The 27,238-nt window shown below is 38.6% G+C and overlaps 1 protein-coding gene across 1 annotated transcript; it reads left to right on the forward strand.

The window, feature by feature from the left end:
* Positions 1–15,043: 15,043 nt before the first annotated feature.
* Positions 15,044–25,051, forward strand: LOC114305971 (plastid division protein PDV1). Its single transcript, XM_028251156.2, has 2 exons — positions 15,044–15,569; positions 23,961–25,051. Exons 1-2 carry the CDS (start codon positions 15,201–15,203, stop codon positions 24,456–24,458), a joined length of 867 nt encoding a protein of 288 aa, XP_028106957.2. The 5' UTR covers positions 15,044–15,200; the 3' UTR covers positions 24,459–25,051.
* The last annotated feature ends 2,187 nt before the right edge of the window (positions 25,052–27,238 follow it).

Raw genomic sequence — 27,238 nt, forward strand, 5'->3', positions numbered from 1 at the left:
TCAACGCCGGCGTTGTCCTTAGTACCGCTCTGCTTCTTCCTGGCGATCTCGACCGGAATGTCGAGTTGAGCGAATATGAAAACTATGCTCTGATGCTTTAGCGCTCTGTTCAAGTAAGTCTCTTTATTCAACAATTTTTCTTTCTTTCTCTTCATTTCATGCTTATAATATTTTCTAATAACTTCTGTTCACTTTCAGGCCATCCAGCATGCCCATTCCTTTTCAGTACAATCTTTTGAGAACTAGAAGGAGCTGGTCGACAAGAAGAGAGGGGTCTCCAGTTTGCAAAAGACTAATAAAAACTTGCAATCAAAGATGAAGACCTTAGAGGATCAAGCCGAGGCTATTATCAAAGCTCAAAATGTCACCGAGGAAAAAGCAGAATCCGCCGAGGCCATTAAGAAGGTTCTTGAAGCCGAAAAGAGAGAGGCCGAGGAAAAGACGGCCCAGGCCCAAAAAGAACTGCAAGAAGCCTTGGCCACGAAGGACGCCGAGCTCAAGGTAGCCGATGAGAAAGGCTACAATGAGGGCGTAGCCGATGTCACGGCTAACTATGAAAAGCAAGTGAAGCAGGCATGCAACAAGGGTTTCACCCTGGGTTGGATGTCTCCTCTAAAAAAGCGTAAAGTCCCCGAGGACTCGCCCCTCAGGAACGCCGACGTCATTCCTCTTCTATTCCCTCCAACTCCAACTCCATCCGACGACGAATCTGAGTCTGAGGAGGAGACCTTGGTGAGGAGATCAAAGGAGGCTGCTAAGACCAAGTCTCCCTCTTTGAATGAGCAAGTCTTGGACTTGACTCAAGATGAGGAGGGTGAGGAAGTCCCCAAGGATGCCACTCCTGAGAAGGCGTCATCGGATGTGTCCCTTGCCGACAAGAGCCTCGATCTGACCCTTCAAGAAATTGACGCCGAGCTTGCGGCTGAGAAGGCTGCCGAGATGTCTTCTCAGCAGTCCTCCGAAGTCCAAACCAAGCTTGCTAATGATGCTGAAGAATATTAATTTTATGTTTTTCTCTTTCTTCTGTGCTCTGTACTTTTGTCTTTCTTTTGAAACAGTGTAAGCTCTTCATATGGCCGAAGTGCCTTCTTATAAATACAACTTCTTTGTTTTGAACGTTTGTATGTTTGCCTTCTCTTTACTACTCTTGTATGATTCCATACTTAGAATATTTTGCATATCTTTAATATACACTTCAATCTTGTGCAACCTTCTCGGGGTAACACACCTCGGTTATACAAACTAATGATTTACTTCGGCAAGTACCAAAGTATCTTTCTTGGTACAACCTTGGTTTCACTTGTAAATTTTTTCATAAAATTTCAACAAGTGTTTAACCTTGGTTTAACTTCAACTTGTAAACTTTTTAAGTTTCAACAAGTGTTAAACATAATCTCGGTTTAACTTCAACTTGGAACTTTTCTCAAGTTTCAACAAGTGTTAAACATGATCTCGGTTTAACTTCAACTTGTAAACTTTTTAAGTTTCAACAAGTGTTAAACATAATCTCGGTTTAACTTCAACTTGTAAACTTTTCACAAGTTTCAACAAGTGTTAAACATAATCTCGGTTTAACTTCAACTTGTAAACTTTTCTCAAGTTTCAACAAGTGTTAAACATAATCTCGGTTTAACTTCAACTTGTAAACTTTTTAAGTTTCAACAAATGTTAAACATAATCTCAATTTAACTTCAACGTGTAAACTTTTCTCAAGTTTCAACAAGTGTTAAACATAATCTTGGTTTAACTTCAACTTGTAAATTTTTCTCAAGTTTCAACAAGTGTTAAACATGATCTCGGTGTCCAACTCTCTGCCCCCTAATGTGAACTTAAGTTCTACTTGGGTTTTCATTACGCATGTATTCTAAAAACATCGGCAAGTATCTTATCAATCATAAATGTAGAAGAATTATGCTAAAATTTTATTCATTACGTCAGCAAAAAACAAGGAAAATCTTAATGATAGAAAAATTTCAGATTACAAATATTCCAGGGTCTTGACAACTCTTTGCCCTCATTATCTTCAAGCCGATATGCCCCATTGCCCAATACTGAAGTGATTCTGTAGGGTCCTTTCCAATTTGGGCTAAGCTTGCCCTCCTTGGGATCCTTCTTGTTGCCAACGACTTTTCTCAAGACTAGGTCACCGACTTGGAATTCCCTTGGGTTAACCTTTTTATTGTAAGCCCTGGAAAGCTGCTGCTGGTATACTGCTAGTTGAATTGCAGCTCTTTCTCTTCTTTCTTCTAGTAGATCCAGGTCTCGGGCTAAGAGTACATCATTAGTTCCGTTCTCTACTTTCTGGGTTCTAATCCCTAGTATGCCGACCTCCAGCGGAATGACAGCTTCTGTGCCATAGGCCATGGCAAAAGGGGGATTCCCCTGTTGATCTTCTCGACGTAGTCCGATATGCCCAAAGTACACTTGGCAGTTCATCCACCCATTTTCCCTATGCTGCTTGCAACCTCTTCTTAATCCCATCCAAGATGACTTTGTTGAATGCTTCTGCTTGTCCATTGCTCTGAGGAAAACTCGGGGTAGAAAAGTAATTATTGATTTTGAACTTTGCACAGAAGCTCTTGATTAGCTTACTGTCAAATTGTGTTCTATTGTCGGCAACTATTGCTCTTGGAATCCCAAATCTGGTGATGATGTTCCTCCATATGAAGTTCTTCAAGTCCACATCTCGGATCTTGGCTAGGGGCTCAGCTTCTATCCACTTGGTGAAGTAATTTGTTTCTACCAGCAGGTACTTCCTTTGTCCAGTTGCTTGGGGCAGTTGCCTAATGAGATCCATGCCCCATTGAGCAAACGGCCAAGGACTGGATACTGGGTTCAGGTCTGCTGCTGGTTGGTGTATCAGAGGTGCAAACCTTTGGCACTTTTCACACTTCTTCACATAGGCTTCTACATCTCTCTGCATGTAGGGCGACCAATACCCCTGCATAATGGCCCTATAGGCAAATGATCTGCCCCCAGCGTGACTTCTACAAACTCCTTCATGTATTTCATATAAAAAATCTTCAACTTGTGAGGGATGTACACACCTTAAAAGGGGTCCAGTGAAGGATCTTCTGTAAAGATGTCCTTCTGCTGTCAGACTGAATCTTGCTGGTTTCAATCTGATCTTGTGTGCCTCCTTGTGGTTATCTGGCAGCTTTCCTTCTTTCAGAAATGCAATAATTGCACCCATCCAGCTTGGTCCCATGTCCACACACATTGCTTCACGCTCTGTGGTTAGTGATTCGATGCTCGGGCCCGACAAGTAGTCGACCATTATCATCCTTGCTTTTCCAGGTTGTATTGCACTAGCCAGGTTGGCCAGTACATCAGCGTGACTGTTATCATCTCAGCTAACCTGATGTAGTCGGCAATTCTGAAACAAGGCCACCAACCTGTTGACCTCTTTTTGCGTAGGCCGACATCCTTTCATCATGGGCTGCAAACTCGCCAGTTGTCTGGTTGACTACGAGCTGGGAGTCGCAGAAGACTATTACTTTATCTGCTTCAACTGCTACTGCCAGCTTCAGTCCTGCAATCAATACTTCATACTCTACTTCATTGTTTGAGGCCTTGAACCCCAAACGAATGGACTGTTCCACTATCTGTCCATTTGGAGATGCCAGTACTACTCCTGCCCCTCTCGTTGTCGGTTTGAGCTCCCATCGACAAACAGTCGAAAGGAGTCGCTGATGTAAAATGCTGTAGGGTCTGAGTTTTTCCTTCTTCTTTTGTTCTGTTGCATTCGGCTGGGCTTCTTGCTTGCTTGGACATCGTTCACCTTGGCTCAATAGAGCCCGATGTACGATGGATTCTGGTGTGAACTCGGCCACGAAGTCGGCCAAAACTTGGCCTTTGATTGCTGTTCTGGGTCTGTACTCCAAGTCATACTGTCCCAAGGCTACTGCCCATCTGGCTATTCTTCATGTTAGGTCTCCCTGCTGCAATAGAGACTTCAATGGATGTTCAGTTAATACCACAATCTTGTGGGCTTGAAAGTAATAGTTCAGCTTCTTTGAAGCCATTACTAGTGCCAGCGCCAACTTCTCTAGGGGTAAATACCTGGTTTCTGCATCAGCCAGGGTTTTGCTTACATAATAAACTGCCCTTTGTTCCCCTTTTTCTTCTCAGATTACCACTATACTTACTGCATGTTCTGAAACTGCCAGGTACAGGAATAGTTCCTCTCTAGGTTCTAGATTTGAAAGAACTGGAGCTGTGGTTAGATACTTCTTCAAGTCGACCAAGGCGGCTTCGCACTCCTCGGTCCATAAGAAGTCTATGGCTTTCTTCAGGAAGTTGAAGAAAGGTTTGCACTTGTCTGAGCTTCTGCTTATGAACCTATTCAGGGCTGCGGCCTTTCCAGTCAGCAGTTGTACCTGTTTTGCCGACGTCGGGCTCTTCAATTCCAGGATGGCCTTGATCTGATCTGGGCTGGCCTCAATGCTCCTTCTGGTCACCAGGTACCCTAAGAACTTACCAGATCCAACTCCAAATGCACACTTCGATGCATTGAGTCAGAGCCGATATATGTTTTAAGGGTTTCAAAGACTTTTTTTAGGTCGGCCAGATGTCCCTCGGGTTCTTTGGTCTTCACGACCATGTCGTCGATGTAAACTTCCACCGTTCGACCAATCAGGTGTCTGAACATCTTGGTTACCAATCTTTGGTAAGTTGCTCCTGCATTTTTCAACCCAAAGGGCATCACTCTGTAGCAATACAGCCCTTTTGGGGTGAAAAATGCGGTCTTCTCTTCATCTGAGGGGTACATAGCTATCTGGTGATACCCCCTGTAGGCATCCAGGAAGCTCATCCTTCCATGCCTTGAAGTGGCATCCACCAGTTGGTCAATCTTGGGTAATGGAAAGCTGTCTTTTGGACAGGCCTTGTTTAGGCTGGTAAAGTCCACACAGACCCTCCATTTACCATTCTTTTTCTTCACCACCACTATGTTTGATAGCTATGTCAGGTAATTTACCTCTCGAATGGCCCTAGCCTCCAGAAGTTTGTCTACTTCCTCTTCCACTACTTCGACGTGTATCAACGTCGGTCTTCTTGCTCATTGGATTTCGGGTTTTGCCGACCTATCAACGTCCAGTTTATGGCAAGTGACCTCGGGGTAAGGCGTCCAAGCAAACACCTCAATATTTGCTCTCAAAAAAGTTTTCAACTCTTTTTCCTTTTCTTCGGCTAAGCCCGAGTCGAGAAGGAAGAAGCATTCTTTATCCCCTTCCTGGACGAGAATTTTCTTCAGTGCTTCTTCACTCTTCTCGGCTAGGTCCTTGCCGACATCCTCTAGGACCTCCACGTCCTCACCTTTGATCTCTGCCTTCTCTGGTTCTCGTATGCTGCAGGTGGATTTCATTGTTGCCATAGAGCAATTCTTTTCTTGCAGCTGATCTCCTCTGATCTCCTCTATCCCATGTTCTGTTGGGAACCGCAATAGTTGATGCAATGTTGAGGGAACAGCCCCCATCGCATGCAACCACGGCTTTCCCAAGATGATATTGTAAGGGGAGGGTGTGTCGATTACGGTGAACTCTGTCTTTATCCTCTTAGTGCTAGCCTACACCTCCAAGCTCGTCATTTCCAGTGGCCATGTCGGCGTTCTATTGAACCCAATTGGATTGCTCCATATTGTCTGGGCGAAGGCCAAGCTTTTTGTAACACCTAACATACATGATGTCACAAGAACTGTCTTGGTCAATTAAGATGCGCTTCATTTGGCATTCCCCAACCTGGAGGGATACTACCAAGGCATCGTTATGTGGATGCTGCACCATCTCAAGGTCGGCTTCTGTAAAGGATACTACTGGTCCCTGGCACTTCTCTGCCCGATGTCTCTTCTTCCCGACTTGGTAGACATGCTGCAAGTGCTTTACCTTCTGAGTCTCCCCCCTAATTTCATTCTTGTTGACCTTTGAGTGAATTACATTAATTACCCGAGGGCCTCCTGCCTGAGATTGCTGTGCTGGGGGAGGCGGGGCTGCTGGTGCCTAAGGCAGTCTAGCCTATTCTTCCTTTGTCCTAGCCTCATCGACAAGGTCTCTCAGATGGCCTTGCCTCACCAGGTCTTCTAAGTGTGTTTTCAGGGCTCTACAACCCTGAGTCATGTGTCCATCTTCATTGTGGTAAGCACAATGTTTGCCAAGGTTTCTTCCCATAAACTCTCTTGGTGCCCTCGTTGGCGCTCTGAAATAGGATTGGTTCCGAATTTTATCCAAGACTTTGTGAATTGGGATTCGGAACATAGTTGTAACTGCCTGAGTAGCCCTTAGTCATATCTCTTGCTTGCTGGATCCGTTGTTACCTCGGCCTCGCTTCGGCGAGCCGTTTCCTTTTTCTTGCTTTGTCTCTTTAGTCCCCGACGTGTCTTTCTCGGCTCTGGCATACTTCTCGATTCTAGCCATGAGCTCTTCCATGCTTTTTGGCAATGTCTTTGCCAAAGATTTTCGTAGTGGACAGTCGTCTTTTAGGCCGTTCTTGAAAGATACGACCGCCACCTCTTGATTACACTCTGGTATTTGGTTGAACACCTCGTAGTACCTTTTTGCATAGGCCCTAAGGCCTTGATCCTTACTGATCTTCAGAGCTATCAATGCGTCCACCCTTAATGGCTGCAGCTTGTTTGTCACGAACCTGGCCACAAACATCTCTGCCAGGCCTTCCCAAGTCTTCACACTTCCCTTTGGTAGTTTGTGAAACCAATCTGATGCAATCTCCCCAAAGGATGAGGGGAACACTTTGCAGAGCAACGTCTCGTTCCCACTATACAATGCCATTGAGTTCAAGTATAATCCAACGTGGAAGTTGGGGTCTGAGTTACCATCGTATATTTGAAATCTCGGCATACTGAATCTCTTCGGCGCTTCAAATTTGTCCAATTCTACCGAGAATGGTGTTCTCGACTTAACAGGTGAAGTTACTTCGGCATCGGCATTATGTTGTTTCCTCTTGAGGTAATCTCTCAAGTCTTCCTTGCTCCGCCCAGGAGCTCGACTATCTCCCAACTTCAGTTTTTTCGGCATACTACTCTCAGCTTCGTTGTGGGCCCTTTTCGACCTTTCTCCATGAGTTGTGTTGAAGCACAGTTCCTGCCTTTAAACATGCTGATGTTCTCTGGGGTCTGCTTCTTTAGTGCGATGTGTCATTCGTGACTCTTCTCTCTTCGATTCTCCTAGCCCGACCTCCTTGGAAGGCCGGTGAGAGTGTTTTTCGCTTCTGGTGTGCTGAGGGGCTATTGGGATTGGTTTCTGCCCTCCCTTCTAGGCATTGGCCGCTAGAATCGGCGTGTTCTGCAGCGGGAATGGTGACTGCATGACGTTATTTTGCATCATAAAATTGACGACCGATTGTAGGTCTGCTAACTTGTTTGCCATCTCTTTCACCTCTTCGTCCCTCCGCAGGAATCTATCCTTCCATACCTGGAGGTCGTCCTCGTTGTAGTATCTGTTTCGATCTGGTTTCTTTGGCACGTCGCCATTCTGGCCGACGTCTTTCTTGCCGTGATTCTGGTTCTGAGTCTCCTCATTGCGACCATCTTCCTCCACATTTGGGTCAACGTGTTCTCCACTCCCAGCAGGGATTTCGTCCCCAACCTTATCCTTTTGTTCGTCATTGGCCATCTATTCTCCTTTCTTTCCCACAGACGGCGCCAAATTGTGTGAGTGATTTTCTGACCACACTGCCAAATTAGTACTTAGCTGGAGAGCACTGACAGAATAGATGGCACCTGTCTGACCTGCAACAGAAAGAGAAGATCTCGACGGTGGTTCGTCCACCCGGGGGCACTCCGACGATCAAGTCAGTATATCTCTCAAAGATAATCAATAGTGCTAAACTCAATGTTCAGAATATAAATTGTGTACCTTAGACCCATCGGGGGTGCCTGTAGACATCCTCGAACGTCCCGGGAGGGAATTTCCCGTTCTGTTCGTTTGGGCTCACTACAGTTCGGACTCAAATTGTCACGGTTCTTAATCTGATCTCATAATGTGCAATGTGAGATTGATAAATCACCAAAGAGTCCAAATCCGACAAATCGTTTTGAAAAACAAATTTTTAGAAAGAAGTTCCAAACATGAACTGCTTTGCCAGATACAGAGTCGCCACCTAAATATTTTTTATGAAGGAATTTAGGAAACCCTGACTCGTTTTCCAAAGGCCACGTGTCCGTCATCACCAAAGTTGCCTCGGCTCAGGAACTTGGGTACGATTGGGGAAGGTCAATTATGAGCACCCCCGCTCGCCTGATCAAAGATCGGCCTCTACTAACCATGATATATTGTTTTTGAAAACACATGCGTTCTTATTCCGATTATTAGGTAGAATTTACTATGTGATGCACACACCATGCAAGTATAGACTAGATCGCCTAATTTGAAACAAAGCATCGCATATCTATTTGTTTGGAAAATGGTTTGAGGTTTGCTACTCGCAAGTAGGCTAAAAATACGGATTTCAATGAATTGTCCCAATTCAAGCAATCCAACCTTCACCCACAAGCATTCAGGCAGTAAATCAACTAAGCGGTTAGCCTCATGGCAAGCATGCTTTCATGTTAACATTCACACTCATGCGAGATGCTAAAGCATAAACACTCACCTAGTACTCCAAGCCAAAACAAGGAACATGTTAGTAATCAAATGTATGATCCAAGTCCATGTTAAAGTGGCTAATGCATCGCATACAAAATGTAGCTAGAATAGGCTCAGCTAATCTATGGATGGCATGTGAAATGCAACAACGCGATACACGTATTCAAGTTGGAATTGAAGTACTATGCAGTTAGTATGATGCGCCGAGCCCGGTGCATGCAATACGAATGAATGGATGTACGCATGCATAGTATAAGGACGCTAATTGAAATATGCCCTAATACTAACTATCGTAAGCGGTTAAATAAAAAGGAGAAAGAAGTGGGGGTTGGAAGACATGCATCACACACACGCACGCTTATTACACAATTCACCCTCTCTCGGAGGGACCAAAAGAATAATACAAATTTAACTAACTAACAAGCTAATTAAATAGTTACAGACCACTTAACTAGTTAAGCAAATTAACTAAGCTAATAAACTAGTAAAACAGCCTCGGGAAGAGGGTCCAATGCATACGTGCTCGGCTCCACTCGGAAATCCACCACCATGCACAAGCTGCCTCTGTTTTCACTGTTTTATGCCTCTGAAAATTGCACAAGTCCCAAGGATGATTCAGCATCACTCCCTGATCACTGTGGAATATCACTGGCCAAGAGGAATGGTCACCGGCCATGGGAAAGTGGTCATCGACCAGTTGTAAGGCTCTCGGCCATCCATTATTGGTTGATCGGCACTGAAAATGGTCGGCCGACCATATCTTCCTGCAGAACCCTGTTTTGACAGCAGCAGAGGACAGACAAGGCATGGCAATGCATTTTAAAGCAAATGTTTGCACAACCAACCTCCCCATCATGTTATGAACTCAAGGGAGTTTGGTCCTCGACCCTCGGACCACCAATCACGCATTTCAATGCATGATGGTCCAAGAGGCCAAAGTGTACAATTTCAATGTCAAATGAAATGTACACAAAACACATAAAGGACCTAACCTCTATCATGCTTGATCAAGAGGCAAGGCATGCATGATATGCACAATGTTATGCATCCTAAGCATGCAAGCTAGGTATGCAACATGAACATGCAAACAAGCAATGTGTACTAGGCACACAACCTAAGCAAACAAGCATGCGAGGCATGTAACAACCATGCTAATGACAAACATGCAACAACATGTAAAGGAGACTTGGCATGGAAGCATGTAAGGCAACTTAACAAAGAAAATGCATGCCAAATGCAATGTGATTCAAGCATGCGACAACATGCGATAGGCCAAGTATGCAACAACACGCAAGGCGAGCATGTAACAACATGCGAAGGATGGACTTACACCAAGATGGACAGCTCTCTAATAGGTCCAAAACAGTGGCCAATATGCCAAGGAAATGGAGGCAAATGTACATACAAACATGCATGCATACATGGTCCAATACTTAAGCATAAAGAAGCAACTTTTAAGCACACTTAGAAGGAACAAACATGGACAAATGGCATGTATTGTAAGCTCTGAAATCATGTTAGAAAAGGTGCCAAACCAACTAAACAAATCAAGCAAAGCATGCAACAAGGTCCAAGGCTCAAGGCTAGCCAAGGAGCTCAAGCCATGACCATGTCAACCGAGTCTTGAAGGGCCAAAGGGACTCAAAACAGTCCCAAAGCAGACCAAAACAAGGCCAAATACACACTTAGATGGCATCTCAAATGCCTACACATGATGACATACACAGTGGCACAAACATGAAGCATGAAACACAAACTCTTTAAGACGTTAAAGAAGCATCAATTGTGAGTAAACAAGCATGTCATATGGACTGAAACGACATGGTAAGTGACTCCAAGTCACTGAAATAATGCAAGTAAAGCATACTAGAGGTTCCAATACTCAAAGCCTACAAGCTAGGTTGCATGGTAGCTATACAAGGCAAATCATGGATTACCCAAACAACCAAAATCAGACTTTAAGCATACCAAAACATGCATAAAAGCTTCACAAAGCTAAGCCAAAATCATGCTAAAAAGTCATGGTACATCATGATGCATGTTAATGCAATTTCATGGCATTACAAGACAAGTATGCAAAGCATGCATGGTGTGTCTAAACCAACTTAAAACAGTGCTATATCATGGCAAAACAAAGCCTAATATGCATTGAAATGGAGCTAAAGCAAGCTAGGCATACAAGCTACAACACAAGCCATTTGTGTGAGCATCAAAGACAACATGGTGAGGGGATGACCCTCTCCCATTGAGGACACCAAAACTACCTCTCCACCACTGAAAATCCTCTAGATTTCAGTGGTAGAGAGGTCTTGCAAAGACTAAAGCAAGGGCCAAAATAGATGGCCTAAAACAAGGCCTTAGAGGGGGAGAACAACCCCAAATCTCAAAGAGACCTTAAACAAAGATCAAAAGCAAGTAAAAATAGAACTTTTATTAGTTATACACTAAGCTTAAAAATAGATACAAGATAGGTCAAAAACTTGTGCAAAAATAGAAAATAAAGGGGTAAGGTTCTTACCCTTGAAGACCTTCTTCAAGAACACCCCTCCAGCAGCTTCCTTAGGTTAAAACCAGCTCAAAAACTTCAAGAACAACCCTTTGGCACCTCAGCAACCAAGGTATGGTGTAATACTATGTGTCTTAGTGTAAAACGAAGAACAAAAACCCCTTTTACACACACAAATCAAAAGGAGAGAGAGATATAGAGATAAATAGATATAGAACTTCTAACCCTAATTTTTCAGACCTCTGGAACCAACCAACCCTTAAAGAGGGAGGAGAAGCCCTTCCTTTATGGGAATTCCAATCTTGCAAAGCTTACAAAACAAGCTAAGCAAGAGGGAAATCCCTCCATACACGTGTATGGAGGGGGTTAATTGTGTGTGCCAGCCGGCTGTGCCAGCTGGCACAAAATATCTGCCAAAAGCAGATGAACAGTGGTCAACCAACAAAAATGGCCAATTGACCAAAACAATGGTCGGTCGACCATAAATAGTGTCGATCGGCCATCACCAATGGCCGGTAGCAACAAAATAGGGCCGGTGGTCTCAAGCCATGGCCGGTGAGGTGTGAGGATGACCAACAAGCCATTTCCTACCCTTAGAAGCAAAACAACAAGTGTTTGGTGCAAAACCAAACACAAAACAACCAAGTCAAGAGATCTTAAGGCAAGGTGCGTAGCCGAGACCTCCGAAAACTCAAAACGAACATGAGCATGGATGATCACCGAGTGTTTAAACGATGACGTCCAAGTCTTGAGGACGGTCAAAAATGGGGTGTCTGCAGTTCCTTTCTTTTATAGTTAACTCAATCTTAGTCCACATAAAAACCTAGCTTCAATGGACTTTTGCTCAGTGCTTATCCTGGACTCTCCAAGAGATAAAGATAAACTCTCTAAGAGTGTTATCCTTATCCATGCTAAAGTCCTTCCTCATTCTAGGACTCTTGTGCCTTATCCGCTTATCTCGGATTCTGATATCTTCAGAGATAACCTCGGCCTAACCGAGATCACCTCGACGTCATAACCTGGACACGTGGCACCTCGGCTTACACGTCGGCGTCACCTTGGCCACGTGTTGGGACTCAGAAAATATATCCCCACAATTCCTATTCCTGCCGCCGTTACACTTTCCTCACTTTTCACTGTTCACGATTACCCTCCAAAACTCGTCACGACCTATTAGAACGGCAGCTGTGTTCAAGTGTAATTCTCCAAATAAACACTTTGGTTTAATGGTTGATATTTGAATGTTGGCAACTATTAATTGATATTTTGTATGATGGTGATTAATTCGACATTGATAATCTCAACGATGAAAGTGTTCATGACAATCGGCGTTTCGCATAGGGTAACCATGGTTAGAATTGGTTTAGTTTGAGATAAAATCAGAATCAATATGTTATCTATAATTTTATAAAAATTGGTACCAATTCAATACATTTAAATCATGAAACAAATCCGAACCAAATCATTTAAACACGATTCAATTCAGTTTGGAACCACTAGGGGTGCTCGGTTGCAAGCAGGTAACCTCTAATCTGCCATTTGTCTGCTAGATTGGTGCGATGCGGATTGGTGAATAGATGCAGATCGGTTTGACGGTTTAAATTTTTACAATTTTGAACATAATATAACAACTTGTCAATAAATTTTTTTTAAATAATAATCCAACTCAATATAACCAAAAAATTATTAAGTAAATTGTCAAATACCAATAATAAATACATATAAGAAAATCATGCAGTATCAAAACTATTTCATTACTTTTTTTTATTCAAAAACTATTTAATTTGATTTTTTTTAAATGACAAAATTAAGCCTTATATTTTCCACACAAAAATACTAAATATCAACACTTGTCATTTAATAAAATGATTTCCAAGTTGAAAACAAATTGAAAACACAACAAAATATTTAAACTCTTTTTCAATTGAAAGCACAAATAAAATATCTAAATAAATTGAAAACACAAAATCTTACAAATTACTAGGAGTGCTCGCGATTTGACAATTCGGTTGCAGCCAAAAGAATCTCAAATTCGCCATCCGTCCAAAACTAAGCGGATTGGAAAAAATCAATCCGCAACTGTCTGCTTGTCATCACGCATCTGTCCAAATGTAGCAGCTCGATTCGGTTTGGTCGGATCGAAATATCCACTAAGCACCCCTAAGAACCACGGATTCACATAATCTATTAACAAAAAATAAAAATAAAAATCATATAACATTTTTATTTCATAATTTTTCAAAATATAAACATACATATTGTTCCACCATTAATTTAAACAAACATAATATCTAATTCCACAATAGCAACAACAATCACCAAATTCAAAAAAAAAAAAAATAGAAGTTAAAACTAGTTCTACCATTAGCCCATTACAAAACTAAAACTTAAAAAAAACAACAACAATAAAATTCCATAGTAGCAAATTCGGCACCAAATTCCACATCAAATTCCACAAGTGTATGATATGAATATAACAAGTATGATAGTATGTATCAGGAATATATAATATGAATATATATGGTTTGGATTGGTTTCAATTTGGAACCATGAAGTATATTCCAGAACTGATCCGCAAAACATGATTCTTCAAATTTTCAATCCAAAATCAAATGACAAATTCAAAAAATTAATCGAAATCTACCAGATTGGACTGGATCAAATCAGTTTATGAATTTTATGCATTCCTTACTTAGCCCTAATTTTGCAAAATGAATTTGTAATGGTGGATGTTGTTAATAATGTAGAGATAAGAGAGTAATTATATTATGGAAAATATTTATATTATTAAACAAATCACAATCTTGCAATAGTTAACAAGTCAACAAAGCCCAACAACAATCCTAATCGAGTCGCCAACCAAGCCAAGTTCAGTTTTAATTTTTTAAATATACAAACCGTACTTCATGGTTCGGTTTGTGACTTTATAATTATGAATCTAGTTAGAATTGAACCGAATCGTTTAGATTATATATATAATTTGTTACCGAATATAAATACTAAAATATTTTATTAGTATCAAATATATATTATAACTCTTTACTATTATAAATATATTTTTGTATAGTGATAAAATTAATTTTAAATATTCATGTAAACAATTCTTAGATTGTAAATAATGATAATATTTTTAATATCACATGATTTCAAACATAACCAAACCATGATTTAGCCTCCGTTTGGCAAGGGCTTTTTCAGGCTTTTTTGGCTATTTTAGCCACAAAAAACAAAATAGGCTATTTTAGCCATAACAAACAAAACATCACATCCAACCTATAATCATTACATTTTTCTCTCACAAAAAAAGTCAAAAAAGCCAAAAAGCCAAAAAGTCCTTCCCAAACCAAGCTTTTTAGCCCAGGCTAAAATAGCCAAAAAAGCCAAAAAGCCAAAAAGCCAACCCACTTCCCAAACGGAGGCTAAGTAGTTCCGTTCTAATTGATACCAACATTTTTATGTATTGATTTGGCTCCAAATTGCCGTAAGTAATGGATGGATATTGATTTACAGCTAAATCAAACCAAACTGAAGTATACTCATCCCTAATTGATCCTAATATTCACACCACAAAAATATTGCACAAAAATATGAAATAAAAAAATTAAAGTGTTTGATAATGAATTTTTTATTTTTAAAAAAGGTGTGAAAAAAAGATTAAGTTTTCATTTGGTAAATATTTTGGGACTAAAAAATTAAAAAAAAATAAAATAGGCTATATAAGTCAATAAGATAAAATGTCACATTTAAACCATAATTATTATATTTTTTTCTTACAAAAGTAAAAAAAATCTAAAAATAAAAGCTGAGCAAGGCTAAAAGGAATTTATTATAAAAAAATTAATTACCATAATCAATGCGAAACGAAACTTAAATAGAAAAGAATTTTTTTAGAGACTTTTTGATTAAAATTTAGTCACTTTTCAAACGTAGCCTATAATTATTGTTCGTTTTAATATTTTATTAAAGCGTGAATAGAGCATTTTTTTAGTGTGTAAATAGCAACTACTAGATTTTTCCCCCACTTGGATTCCCAACTGAAATCCCAAGTTTCATCTACATACTTTTTTTGCCTAGAAAAATTGGCAAAAATTTTCCTGATGAAATGGGAAATGGAGATGGAAGAGATCGAAGCAGTTCTGGAGAAAATCTGGGACTTACATGACAAGCTCAGCGACGCCATCCACTCTATTTCTCGAGCTCACTACCTCCATTCCATCAAATCCCAATCCCTCGGCAAATCCGACGACGTTTTGCTCCCCCGCAAGAACAAACCCTACTACTCCTTCCACAACCCCAACAACAACAACGATTCGATCGGTGATGGCAATCATCGGACCGGCTTCGTGTTCGTGAAGGACTTCCCCGTTGGCGATGACGACGATTACTCGGCGATTCATGAGGCCAAGAGTCTCGACGCCATTCGAACCGCCCTCGAGAACCTCGAGGACCAGCTCGAATTCTTCCACGTGAGTTTATTTTTTATTTATGTGTTTGGCTGCTGAGAAAGGAGAGGAAAATGTGATGGAGTGAACATTGGAGTTCTAATTATTTTTTTGAATTGCTTTGTGTGTGTGTGTGTGCAAATTGCTGCTTCATTTAACTTTGTTTGGAATTTATTTGACATAGTTGGAAATTTTGTGGAAATCTTTGTCTTCATCTCTAACCCTTCTCTACTCTTGTTTTTCATCTAATTTGAGTAAAAAAACTTTGAACCGCTCTAACCCTTTCATCAAAATCTTTTTAAAAATTCCCCTCTTATCCCAAATTTCTGTTTTCATCAAATTTGATGGGGAAAATATAAACTCCAATGCGTTATCTCTTTAAATTTTTATCAAATGTAAAATTGATGGGAAAAAGATTGTTTCTACCTTGATTTAATAAACATTGATGAAAGGATTAGAGATGGTTTTTGAGAATTTTTCCATCATATTTAAATTTGATGAAAGAAAAGGTGAAGGATTGGAGATGCTTGAGAATGGTTTTTTTATTTTTATTTTGTGAGGACCTTTTGTTGGTTTGATTAATAGTTTGTCAACATGACAGCAATATGTACCAAATGAAGCTGACCACCTAGTGAAAAACCTATCAAATATGTACCAAATGAAGTTGAGCACCTAGTGAAAAACTATCAAATAAGGTTAACAAAAATCAAGAGGGTTAGCTAGCAATTATCTTTCTTAGGCATTGTAATAATAATTTAGCAACCAGGCATGGTGAAGAAATCATTGAAGAATATGAAGAGTTTGAAAATGTTTTAGAGAACGGAAAATTAACTCAGCTTTTCCTTTTCCTGTGTCTTATAGCTGGGGAACGAGAGGTGTAAGGCTTTTCATAGAAAGTTTCCTGAGCTTAATAAAACAAAAATTACCATCTGAAAGTACTAGCTTGACATTAATGGGAGATAAGTTGGGGTGTGTTTAGGCTGTGGATATGAAGGTGGAATTTGTGTTGCGTATTAAAATCCTAGGCCCTTATTTCTTGGTGTATTAGTAAAAGCTTGGACAGTTAAATGTGAGAATGCAGTTTCGAGTTTGAGAGTAGCCATTTTGTGCATATTGCATATTATGCTTAGGATTACGTTTATGTCTAGTTTACCCCGCCCAACACCCGAGCTCGGGACTAGCACTAAGGAATAGAATTAATCTCATGCCCTTAATTCATTCATCAATTGAGGATTGAGGGCATGCATGATATTAGGGGTGTGCATGATCAATTTGATTCGTGTTAGGGCCAAATCTAGAATTGCATTGACCTTAGTTTGTAACCAAACCAACCCAATCCAAGCAAATTAAGGTTTGCGGGTCTAATTGTAAACATAAGGCTAGACATATTTATTAACAAATTATTATTATTATTATTATTGAAGACCTATTATTTGTGATGATTATATGTTGGATTGTCTGCATAAGATCTAATCGTAACCAATGACCTTTAGTCTCTAGGCATGTTAATTATAATTTATATCGTGCAATTTATAAGATTTTATAAAATGATATGTATAAGGGGTGGGGTTGGGTTGGTTTGGTATGGGAGTGGTAAACAATTTATTTTAGCTGTATTAATTATTGGGTTGGTTTGGGTTGCCAAATCACTAAATTGAGAAATAGACCAACTTTGTTAGGTATGGGATTTTTAGACGTAGAATTAAATTGATCCTCTACTAGATAGAACTAAATCAACTCCACCTATGAAGACCATATTGGTTTGGTTTGGGGGTTATAGATTTCTTCTGTGCACCCCTACATGATATAGGTAAAATTAACACGAGCAATAGAGGTGGGTGAATCAAAAGGTGGTAATATTTTACTGAATCAAAATTTTGTAGAATAAGTAACAATAATTTACATATCAAAAGTAATTTACTTGACTTTTCTTTACATACGATTATTAGTCATGTTTTCCATGATGATTTATTTCTATTCCAAGGCACCTTTGGGCCTCCCATTTTGATAACAAGTTTACCTATAAGGTGGCGTTCCTTCTACTTTTGTTCTAGCAGTTATTCCTATCTTCAACAACCTTTACTGCAACTTGGGGATTAGATTAAGGATGATGTTGCAACTTAGGATGTTTTTTTTTGCATTGTGAATTTCGGAGATATTTTGTGCATTGGAAAAATCACTAGACATCAATCCTACTTGGATTATTGAGGACAACTTTCATTGATTTGATCACCGACTTTAGTCTAAAGGAGAGTTCCTCTCAGCCGGTGACTAAGAAGTACGAACACGGATGTAAACATGGGACACGGAGATTTAAAAAAAGTAGGGACATGGACACGGCGGGAACATGACAATAAAATATATTTTTATATATTTTTATTTGCTATCTAGATTAATATTACGTCCACAAACAACCAATATTAACAAAAACTAATGTGTGTGTTTGGTTTGAGTTTTTTAGATTAAGTTTTTTAAGAATTGAGTTTTTTATTTTTCGTTTTTTTTTTTTATTTTTAGTGAATATTTTTAAAATTTTAAGCATTTTTTTAAAATATTTTTTTAGATGCACCTTACTTAGACGTTTCTAAAAAGTAAAAAATTTGTGAAAAATATTTTAAAAAATTAATAAATATATAAAAATACGAAAAATATACTAAATTCTCGTATTTTTTTGTATTTTTAGTATTTAGTGAATTTGTAAAAGATTTTTTTTTACAAAAATTATACTTTTTATGTGTATTTATGTTAGGTTTGTCTAAAAATTAAAAAAAAATTGCTTAAAATATTAAAAAAATTAGTAAAAACAAAAAAATACAGAAAATAAGAAAGTAAAATTTTTTAAAAAGTGATTTTGGAAAACCAAAAACAAGCAAAGTGAATTCTATTTTTTTTATTTAATTTTTTTTTTAAATTAACACTTACAATTTATATCTTTTTTTTATGAATGATTTATTAAGTATTTAAATCTAAGAAAAATAATAAACCTTTAATATTCATTGAAAGCACTAAAGAAAATGAGAAAAAACACAACTTGGCATATCCCTAGTGTTTTCCTGGAGTGTCCCTTGAAAATAAATTAATTAAATAAGAGAACACGTCACATGCATGTCCCCGTTATGCATGTCCAATACGGATACGACACTTGTTTTGAAGTGTCATTGCTTCATAGGCTGGTGATAATTGATGGAAATCGTGAAGAGGGGTGGAACTTTATTAAGGCCAAGGGCATTTGGCCACCCTTGACTTTCAAATTTTTCCCTTCAATGCTGGGTATTTTATTTATATGTTGATTGCCTATGAGTTCCATCCAATAGCCCCCCACATTTTTACATTTTTATTTACACAAACATTTTTATATAAAACACAAAAGTCCCAACCAATATTTTATATATCATTGTTATAAACACGTTTTATATTCTATACGATTTCTATATAACACTCAAGACTCACCCAGTGGTTTTGTATGCCATTTTTATATAATTTACAATTTTATATACAATCTTGCTACAACTGCACCTAGGGCACAAAAAAAAAGGACAAAAAAAGGGGAGAATACAATATATTTTTCACCAATTTAAAAACATTTTTTTTACTATTTTCAGAACTGTCTTTAACCTTCACACCTATTTTCAAAGAACTTTTCATTTCATGCTCGATACTAAACAATGCTCTAGGGTACTTGTTAGCGTTTCCTTTTTATATAACGCTCAAAAAGTCCCACCCAACATTTTTAATTTGTGGTCATCGAACGTTTGGAATCAGATCAATCTTTGGGGGTTTGACTAGATGTTTCGGTTTGACAAGGAGAAGAGGGGGTGGAGGGGACGTTATCTTGTTCCCTCCTAAAATAAATTCTTGGTTCTTTTCTTGTCATGAAGAAGGAAACAATTGAGAGTTTAGTTTATTTAGGAGTTTATTGGCAAAATTCCCCAACCTGATGTATTTGTTCCAACCCAATTTTAATATAAATGGTTTGAGAGAGCATTCATTGGGCCTAGTATAGTAGTAGGTAGGTCAAAACTATCAAGTTTATAGTAAAGTATGAAATTGTATCGATAAAATAATTGAGTTTAAAAGCAAGACTTCACGCGTGAAACCCGAAAACCCCGATCCGTTGCCATCCTAAGTTTAATTAGGGTTTTATTACGAGTTTTCTTAATTTAGGATTTATTTCTTAATTTTATGTAAGAATTTATGTATTATTGATTGATGTCTTGATTGATAGATTACAAGATGCATTAATTACAATTCCTATACAATCTATATATAGAAGAAAATGTGGTAGTAGGTGTAGTGGAGGTGATAGTGGGTTAGGTGAAGTGGAGTGTGTAGTGGAGTAGAGGTAGGTGAAGTGGAGTGTGTAGTGGAGTAGGTGAAGGTAATGTGGTAGTAGGTGTAGTGGAGGTGATAGTGGGTTAGGTGAAGTGGAGTGTGTAGTGGAGTAGAGGTAGGTGAAGTGGAGTGTGTAGTGGAGTAGGTGAAGGTAAAGATGGGAAATTCTAACAGCCCCCCGCAAACTCAAGGAGGAGAGAAACTAACCAACTTGAGTTTGGAGAGAGTAACAAAACAAGAAAATACATAAAAATAAAAAAGGATAGGAGACACTGTATGGTCGTGTCAGACCGTTGGTGAAGACACTGTATGGGGTGTCATAACGTTGTAGAGGACACTGTATGGTGGTGTCAGACCGATGTAGAAGACAGTTTATGGGGTCATGTCGGACCGTTGTAGAAGACAATGTTGTGACAGTTTACGGAGTCTTGCTGGACCCTTGTAGAAACTAACCGGAATCAATGTCGGGACAGTTTACAGAGTCTTGTCGGATCCATAAAGGAGCTAACCGGAATCAATGTCGGGACAGTTTACAGAGTCTTGTCGGACCCATAAAGGAGCTAACCGGAATCAATGTCGGGACAGTTTACAGAGTCTTGTCGGACACTTGTAAAAACTAACCGGAATCAATGTCGGGACAGTTTACAGAGTCTTGTCGGACTCTTAAAAAGTTGCACCCTCAAAAGGTGTGCCCAATTTTGTCAAAAGGCGTGCCATCAAAAGGCGTGCCCAATTCATCAAAAGGCATGCCATCAAAAGGCGTGTCCACTTTGTCAAAAGATGTGCCATGAAAAGGCGTGCCAGTTTGTCGGGCGGCAAGAGGCGCGCGATACGCGTGGCTGCCTCGGCTATTTAACCAAGACGAAGGCTGAGGCTGAGGCATACCATTCTGAAACCTCTGAAACCAACCCTTCGCTGAAAAAACTCTGCCTCTGCGGAGAGAGAAACTGTGGAACACTTTGTTGCCATTCTGTCACCAACCCTTCCGAACATTACCAGTCTGAAATTGCTATTTCGCTGAAACACTTAGCAACCCAAAAACATGGCCTCTTCTTCCCGTCCAGCTACCCAGAACCTGCTCACGCTCTTTCCAGAACTGAACGAGCCCACAAGAGAAATAACTGGTGCGGTGGCCAGTGAACCTCAACCAAACACCTCTGGTTTTGTTCCATTGAACTTTCCGATGCGGTCGGTGGAGCAAAAAATGGCGGTGCAAACTGATATTGAGGCTAATCAGTATACTCTGAAGTCATGCGTGGAAACCATGACGGCGGTCACAAATTTGTCGAACCGGCTGCAGAGTAGGACAAATGAGGTGCAGCATTTAAATTCCCAGCTGGCTCTGCTCCAACGCATGTATAAGGATGCGCGAGCAGAGATAAGTGTGCTGAAAGCAGAAAATAAGGAGCTGAAGCGGAAGGCCACTGTGATGTTCCGATTTGGAGGTCCGCCGTATGCTGCAGTGGAGGAGTATGGAGGAGTGAACGTGCTCGGCGGCGTAGGAAACACGGAGGCAGCACCGTCAAGGGCCGCCCAGGACGGAGGAAAGAAGAGGAGATCTGCAGCAGAGTAGAGAAGAAAAATCCCACTGTGGGTGTTGGGTGTGTTATGGTGGTTTTTTTTTTTTTTTTTTTTTTTTTTTTTTTTTCGTGTAAAATTATGATCGGGGTTGATCCTGACATGAATAAAATAAGTGTGTTTGGCAAACTCGAATGGTAGGTGTGGTAAGGCAGAAAAATCAACTGGAATGAATTTTTTTTTTTTTTTTTTTTTTTTTGTGAAAATAATAATAATAATAATAATAATAATATTAATATTAATATGGAAATCATGGAGTGGGCGGTGGTACAAAAATATTGTGTAGAAAAAGAGGGAGATGGTGGAAAAGAGAGGCCACTCATGTTATTAAAATAAATTAAGGAATTAAAAAAAAGTGATATTGGTTTTGTTTTCAAAAAAGATGGATTAAAATAAATATAAAAAAAGAAAAAGAAAGTGGAGACCATGATGAAAGGTGGGAACAAGTGTGCTGGTGCTGTGTTGTAATGGTCAGAAAGAGAGATAAGAAAATAAAATAAAATAAATTTCAAGGTGCTGTGTTGTAATGGCATTGAAATATCCACCATCATAAAGAGTATCAGTGGTGCTGCATATGTTTATGAGCATTATTTGAGGCCTTTCTTTCTTAACCCACAGCAGACTGTTAACGTCTAGTATGTCCCAAGGAAGAAGGACATCTTCAGTAAGCCAGATGACATTCTAACTGCTGCTGAGAAGTACATAGAAGAACATGGCCCGGAAGCATTTGAGAAGCTTGTTAGCAAGGATAGGGAAACCAAGTTCAGGAGTAGCAATTACACGTATTTTGATGAGGACCACAGCTATTGAGCCTTGTTTGGCTGAGGGAAACACCTTTTTTCTGCTGCTGTTAGGAGTATCTTTCCGGTGGAGAAGCTGCTATGGACTATTTGGGGAGAGTGATGTCGAAAGCCGGAGCCTTGGATCTCGCCACCGGCGTCGGCGGAAAGATCGAGAAAGACGATGTTCTCTCCGCTGTCCAGAAGTATGAGCAGTATCACGGCTACTATGATGCCGAGAGAGAATGAGATGTTATGAAGATATGATGAGGAGGTAGGTATGTAGTAGACAATTCTAGCGGACTAGGTTGAGGTCCGGCGGGCGGCCAAGGCGAGGTTGCCGCCCGCCGGTGAAGCGAAAAAATATTAAATTCTTAACCTTGCTCTGATACCATGTAAGAATTTATGTATTATTGATTGATGTCTTGATTGATAGATTACAAGATGCATTAATTACAATTCCTATACAATCTATATATAGAAGAAAATGTGGTAGTAGGTGTAGTGGAGGTGATAGTGGGTTAGGTGAAGTGGAGTGTGTAGTGGAGTAGAGGTAGGTGAAGTGGAGTGTGTAGTGGAGTAGGTGAAGGTAATGTGGTAGTAGGTGTAGTGGAGGTGATAGTGGGTTAGGTGAAGTGGAGTGTGTAGTGGAGTAGAGGTAGGTGAAGTGGAGTGTGTAGTGGAGTAGGTGAAGGTAAAGATGGGAAATTCTAACATTTTATTTATTTCCTTTTTTGTCACAAGCCTATATATATATAAGGGTTGATTGAACTATTGGAGTTATTGGCAAAATACTGAGAAGCAGAATTTTCTTTATCTTATCCATGGAAGCCTTCTCATCTTCTGCCTCTCTCTCTCTCTCTCTCTCTCTCTCTCTCTCTCTCTCTCTCTCTCTCTCTCTCTCTCTCTCTCTCTCGGCTTTTGCTTTGTTTTGTGAGTGTTGGGGATTATGGGGGACATTGCCATCATTTTTAACTGGGTTGGAATAGGGAAACAGTGCTCATGGCCTGTTGCGTGAAAAACATCTGCCTAGTGCAGGAAAGTATTGGGTTTGATTTTAAAGGCCAGTAATGCTTAATGGTGAGGAACAAGATATGAAGGAAATGAACTTGAGTAGTGACATTCTTGCAATGGTTCTGCAGCAATATTGAAAAAGGAATTACTTAAACAAATGTTTATGATAAATCTGACATAGTAGCATGTAAGGACAAGAGGATTTCAGCGTAAGAGACGATATGATCATGGCCCTCATGGGCATCACTTGCACTGTAGAAAATGATTGCATAGAAATGCAACATTGGATGGTTTGACCTGAAACACAAGGGGAAAGTGATATTGAATTAATGGATAATCATGTAACAAAAGAAGTGGTGCTGGATTGTTTTTGATTGGATGAACATGTTGCGTACTGATTGCAAATATTCTTGTAGGGCTTTGTTCAATATAGTTGGTTCCACTGAGATCATGTAGATTTTGATGCCATTAAGGACCCAACCTTTCTCCTCCTTATTTAATCCGTGTCTTTATACACCAATAAAAAAAGCTCTGCAGCATCATGGTTGTAGTGTTCTTATGTATATTTGTATTCATACATAGTTTTTATGTGAGAATGTGAATTTAAGATTAGACAGTTCTCATGTGGAGTCCTAAAAACTGTGATATTCAGTTCTTTACTTTCGTCTTCTATGTGTTGTAAATGTCTTCATTTTGATATTGTGTTCTGCAGACTGTACAAATGCAGCAGAGGGCAGAAAGAGATGCTGCAATTGCACGCTTAGAACAAAGCCGGATTGTTCTTGCAATGAGATTGTCTGAGCACCAAGGTAAGAAGTACAAAGTCATTGAAGAAGCTTTAGCTTTTGTTGGGGATGTACGCGATGCAAGTCGTTTTGTTTCACCTAATAATCTTTATGGTTCCAGTCCACAACCATCTGGTGAGAACTTGGTAACCCATGAAGGGAAGAGATCAAGTAATCTCATCAAAGTTCTCGTATCGGGTTTCAATTTTGCTAAAAATTCCCTTAAATTGGATCAAATGGGTGGGATATTGGGCAATGCTGCTCTGGTTGCAATCAGCATGATTGCGTTGCTGCATTTGCAGCGAGAACCTTGTAAGGACAGGTACGCCTTAGAACTCCCACTGAAAAAAGTATCTTCTCGGCTAGAGGGTTCTTCTTCAAGTGGTCGTTTGACACATTTGGATGTGTCATTGGCTAGGGGCTAAGTTTTGAAGAAGGGATTCATTTGCAATCTATCGAGTATGAGTTACTCTTATCGTCTTGAGTGATGATTGTATGACTAAACAACTTCACTGTCTTGAGGTTTTATTCCAGAAAATTTGGACGTGTTAGTCAGTCCCTGCTGCTTTTTGTTATGTTTCGGTTCTTGGTTATTACCTTCTTTGCCCTTCAGAGAGTGTAAATAATTCCAAATGTAAAAAAAAAAAAAAGTAGAGAGAGAGAGAGAGAGAGAAATCGTAGTATGCTGCCTGTTCTGTTCTGAATTTACAATTACAGATTCTTTGGAGCATTTTTAATTTTTTTGATTTTATTTTTTTGATTTATCAAATTAGATAAACCCAATATCCATACCCAACCCTAGGGCGAAACTGTATGGGAAACCACTGGATTGTGAGATCTGTTTCTGTGCTTCTTCAGCTGTGTCAAACCTGGGAGTGCTTTCTCAGCTGTTATTCTTTTTATCCATTTATGTTTCACTTATTTTGAAAGACAATAGTAACTCAATTTTCAGTGATGATGATCAAACTTTTTAGATTTCATGATTATCTAAGTTAAGCTACTTGATTGATGCTTTCAATTTCGCTGCATTGAATCCAAATTATTAACATTGTACATTGTTTAAGCTTGACTTACTGTATATATATCATATCATTGTTTTGAAAAAATTGTTGTATGCTCTTGAGAATATACCCTATGGCCACCTTTGATTGTTTGATTGTCCACTTATTTTTTATGTGATTAGATACAATTGGATTAGCTGAGAAGAATAATTGAATATATGATGGGATTACAAAGTATAAGTTGTTACTTATACCATGCGATTAATAGATGAGATAAATGATTGGATTGAGAAAGTGAGTATTATATTTGGTTATCGTGAGACAAAAAGTTATAATTTTTCTGATAAATAACACTTGCCTTTTTTAAGGTTTAGATATAATATAAGTAGCTCATTTTGACCTATTTACATTGACTTTCCTTTCATTAAAGTTAAAGTAACTTAAATTAATGCATATAGTGGGTAGATATTGAAATAAACAAAGATAATTATATATTTTAATTGAAAAAAAGATGATAATATCATTTTATTTTTTTTTCATTCACTTCTAGCGAATTATTGATGAAAAATGACCCAATTATTATGTGAATTGAAATATCAAAAGAAATTAATGTAATTTTGTCAAAAAATATAAAGTTAATTATATACTTTCAAACCTCAAAGAAGGCGAGTGTATTTTATCCTATTATTTTTCCATGTTCAACATAAAGTCATGAGTTCCGGCTCTTTTCATCATTCACAAAACTCTTAAGAGCATAACTTAAAAGGTTTCTTTTCTTCATTCACAAAACTCTTAGGACATCACTTAATCATATCTTGAGAGTGTGTTTAGATAATGAATTTGGATCGGGATTCAAAAATTTAATTAGAAAAAATGAGTAAAATATAATTATATTTTATTTAAAATTTACTAATTTTTTTATTTAAATTATTTTATAAATTCATAATTCATACACCGACTGAGGCCACCAAAAAACTTCTATTAGACGCTGACCCCAAAGAGCACCGAGTTTTAGCACAAAGTGAATGATGAGAATGGCTGTTAGTGTGAATGATGACCAAGTGGTTCATTCCTTTCTATAACCAATGTAGAAATGAAAAGTCAAACCCCTCCAAAAAACAATTGTCAACAATTCAGGTAGGGCCTAAATGGAATGCTGTAGTTTTTGTTTTTGTTTTTGTTTTCTGCTTTTTAAAAAGAACAATATATATATATATATATATATATATATATAGTTATTGTGGTCTGTTTTGACTATGCTTTATAATTAGGAGTGGATAAAGGAGTTTCTAGTGGAAACATTTTTTTTTTATTTTTTTGTTATGTAGGGTATTCTGGATTAATTTACACACTCTAGATTAAGTTCCTATAATTTGAACAAGTCTTCTGAAATAAGATTTATACCCTGCAGTCGTGACCCTAAGATATACATTTGTTGGCTAAAAAATTCGAACTTAAGGGAACAAACCTCCAGACCCGTCCTTACCTACTAAGTCAATCACCTTGTGATTAAAGTGGAAACATGTTGAGCCCTACACACAGCCCCTTAAATCATTATTTATGATGAATCTGGAGCAGTGTAAAACACTTTCTTTGAGTTGCTATTGGATCCAATGACCAACCGAAAATCACATTTTAGAGATTTGAGAAAAACACAAATGAGAATTCCCACTTTCTAAAGATTGTGAGAAGACAAAAGAACAAAACACACTTCTCTTCCTGTCTCCTTTTTCTTTTTCGCTTTTTGTATAATAATAATAATAATCTTTTTGGCAAATCAATAATTATTATTATAGACATTTCAAATCTCATGTTCGATTTTTAACGATGTTTGATAGATTGATTGATTTGTTTTGTGTTTGTGTTGGTGCATGTCAGCCTATTACGGCGTACACTAGGTCAACTCTTTGAAAACATCTTCCCATTTGCACGCAATTCCTCTTGGTGGCGATTTGCAAGTCAAATTATCCTTGCTTTTTGCATGTTTAATTGAAAAAAAAAAGGATAAATTATAAATATATATTTTTAAATTTATTTAAAATATGAATTATTTTATGTAATTTTAAAAAATAGATCTGTTCCTTGAAATTTTTAATTTCATAACAAACAGTTCATTTTATTAATAAATCAAGTCAATTAACAGTTTTTAATGATTTTATAAATCAAGTCAATAAACAGTTTTTAATGATTTTACAAATTTATTT

Source organism: Camellia sinensis, chromosome 8 (genome assembly GCF_055761805.1).
Source record: "Camellia sinensis isolate YWXY chromosome 8, ASM5576180v1, whole genome shotgun sequence".
Lineage (NCBI taxonomy): Eukaryota > Viridiplantae > Streptophyta > Magnoliopsida > Ericales > Theaceae > Camellia > Camellia sinensis.

Bases quoted from the DNA above. Each gene is read 5' to 3' on its own strand.
- LOC114305971 (XM_028251156.2), top strand. From the start codon at position 15,201: ATGAAATGGGAAATGGAGATGGAAGAGATCGAAGCAGTTCTGGAGAAA. The intron at 15,570-23,960 runs GTGAGTTTATTT...TGTGTTCTGCAG, and splicing joins ACCAGCTCGAATTCTTCCAC to ACTGTACAAATGCAGCAGAG.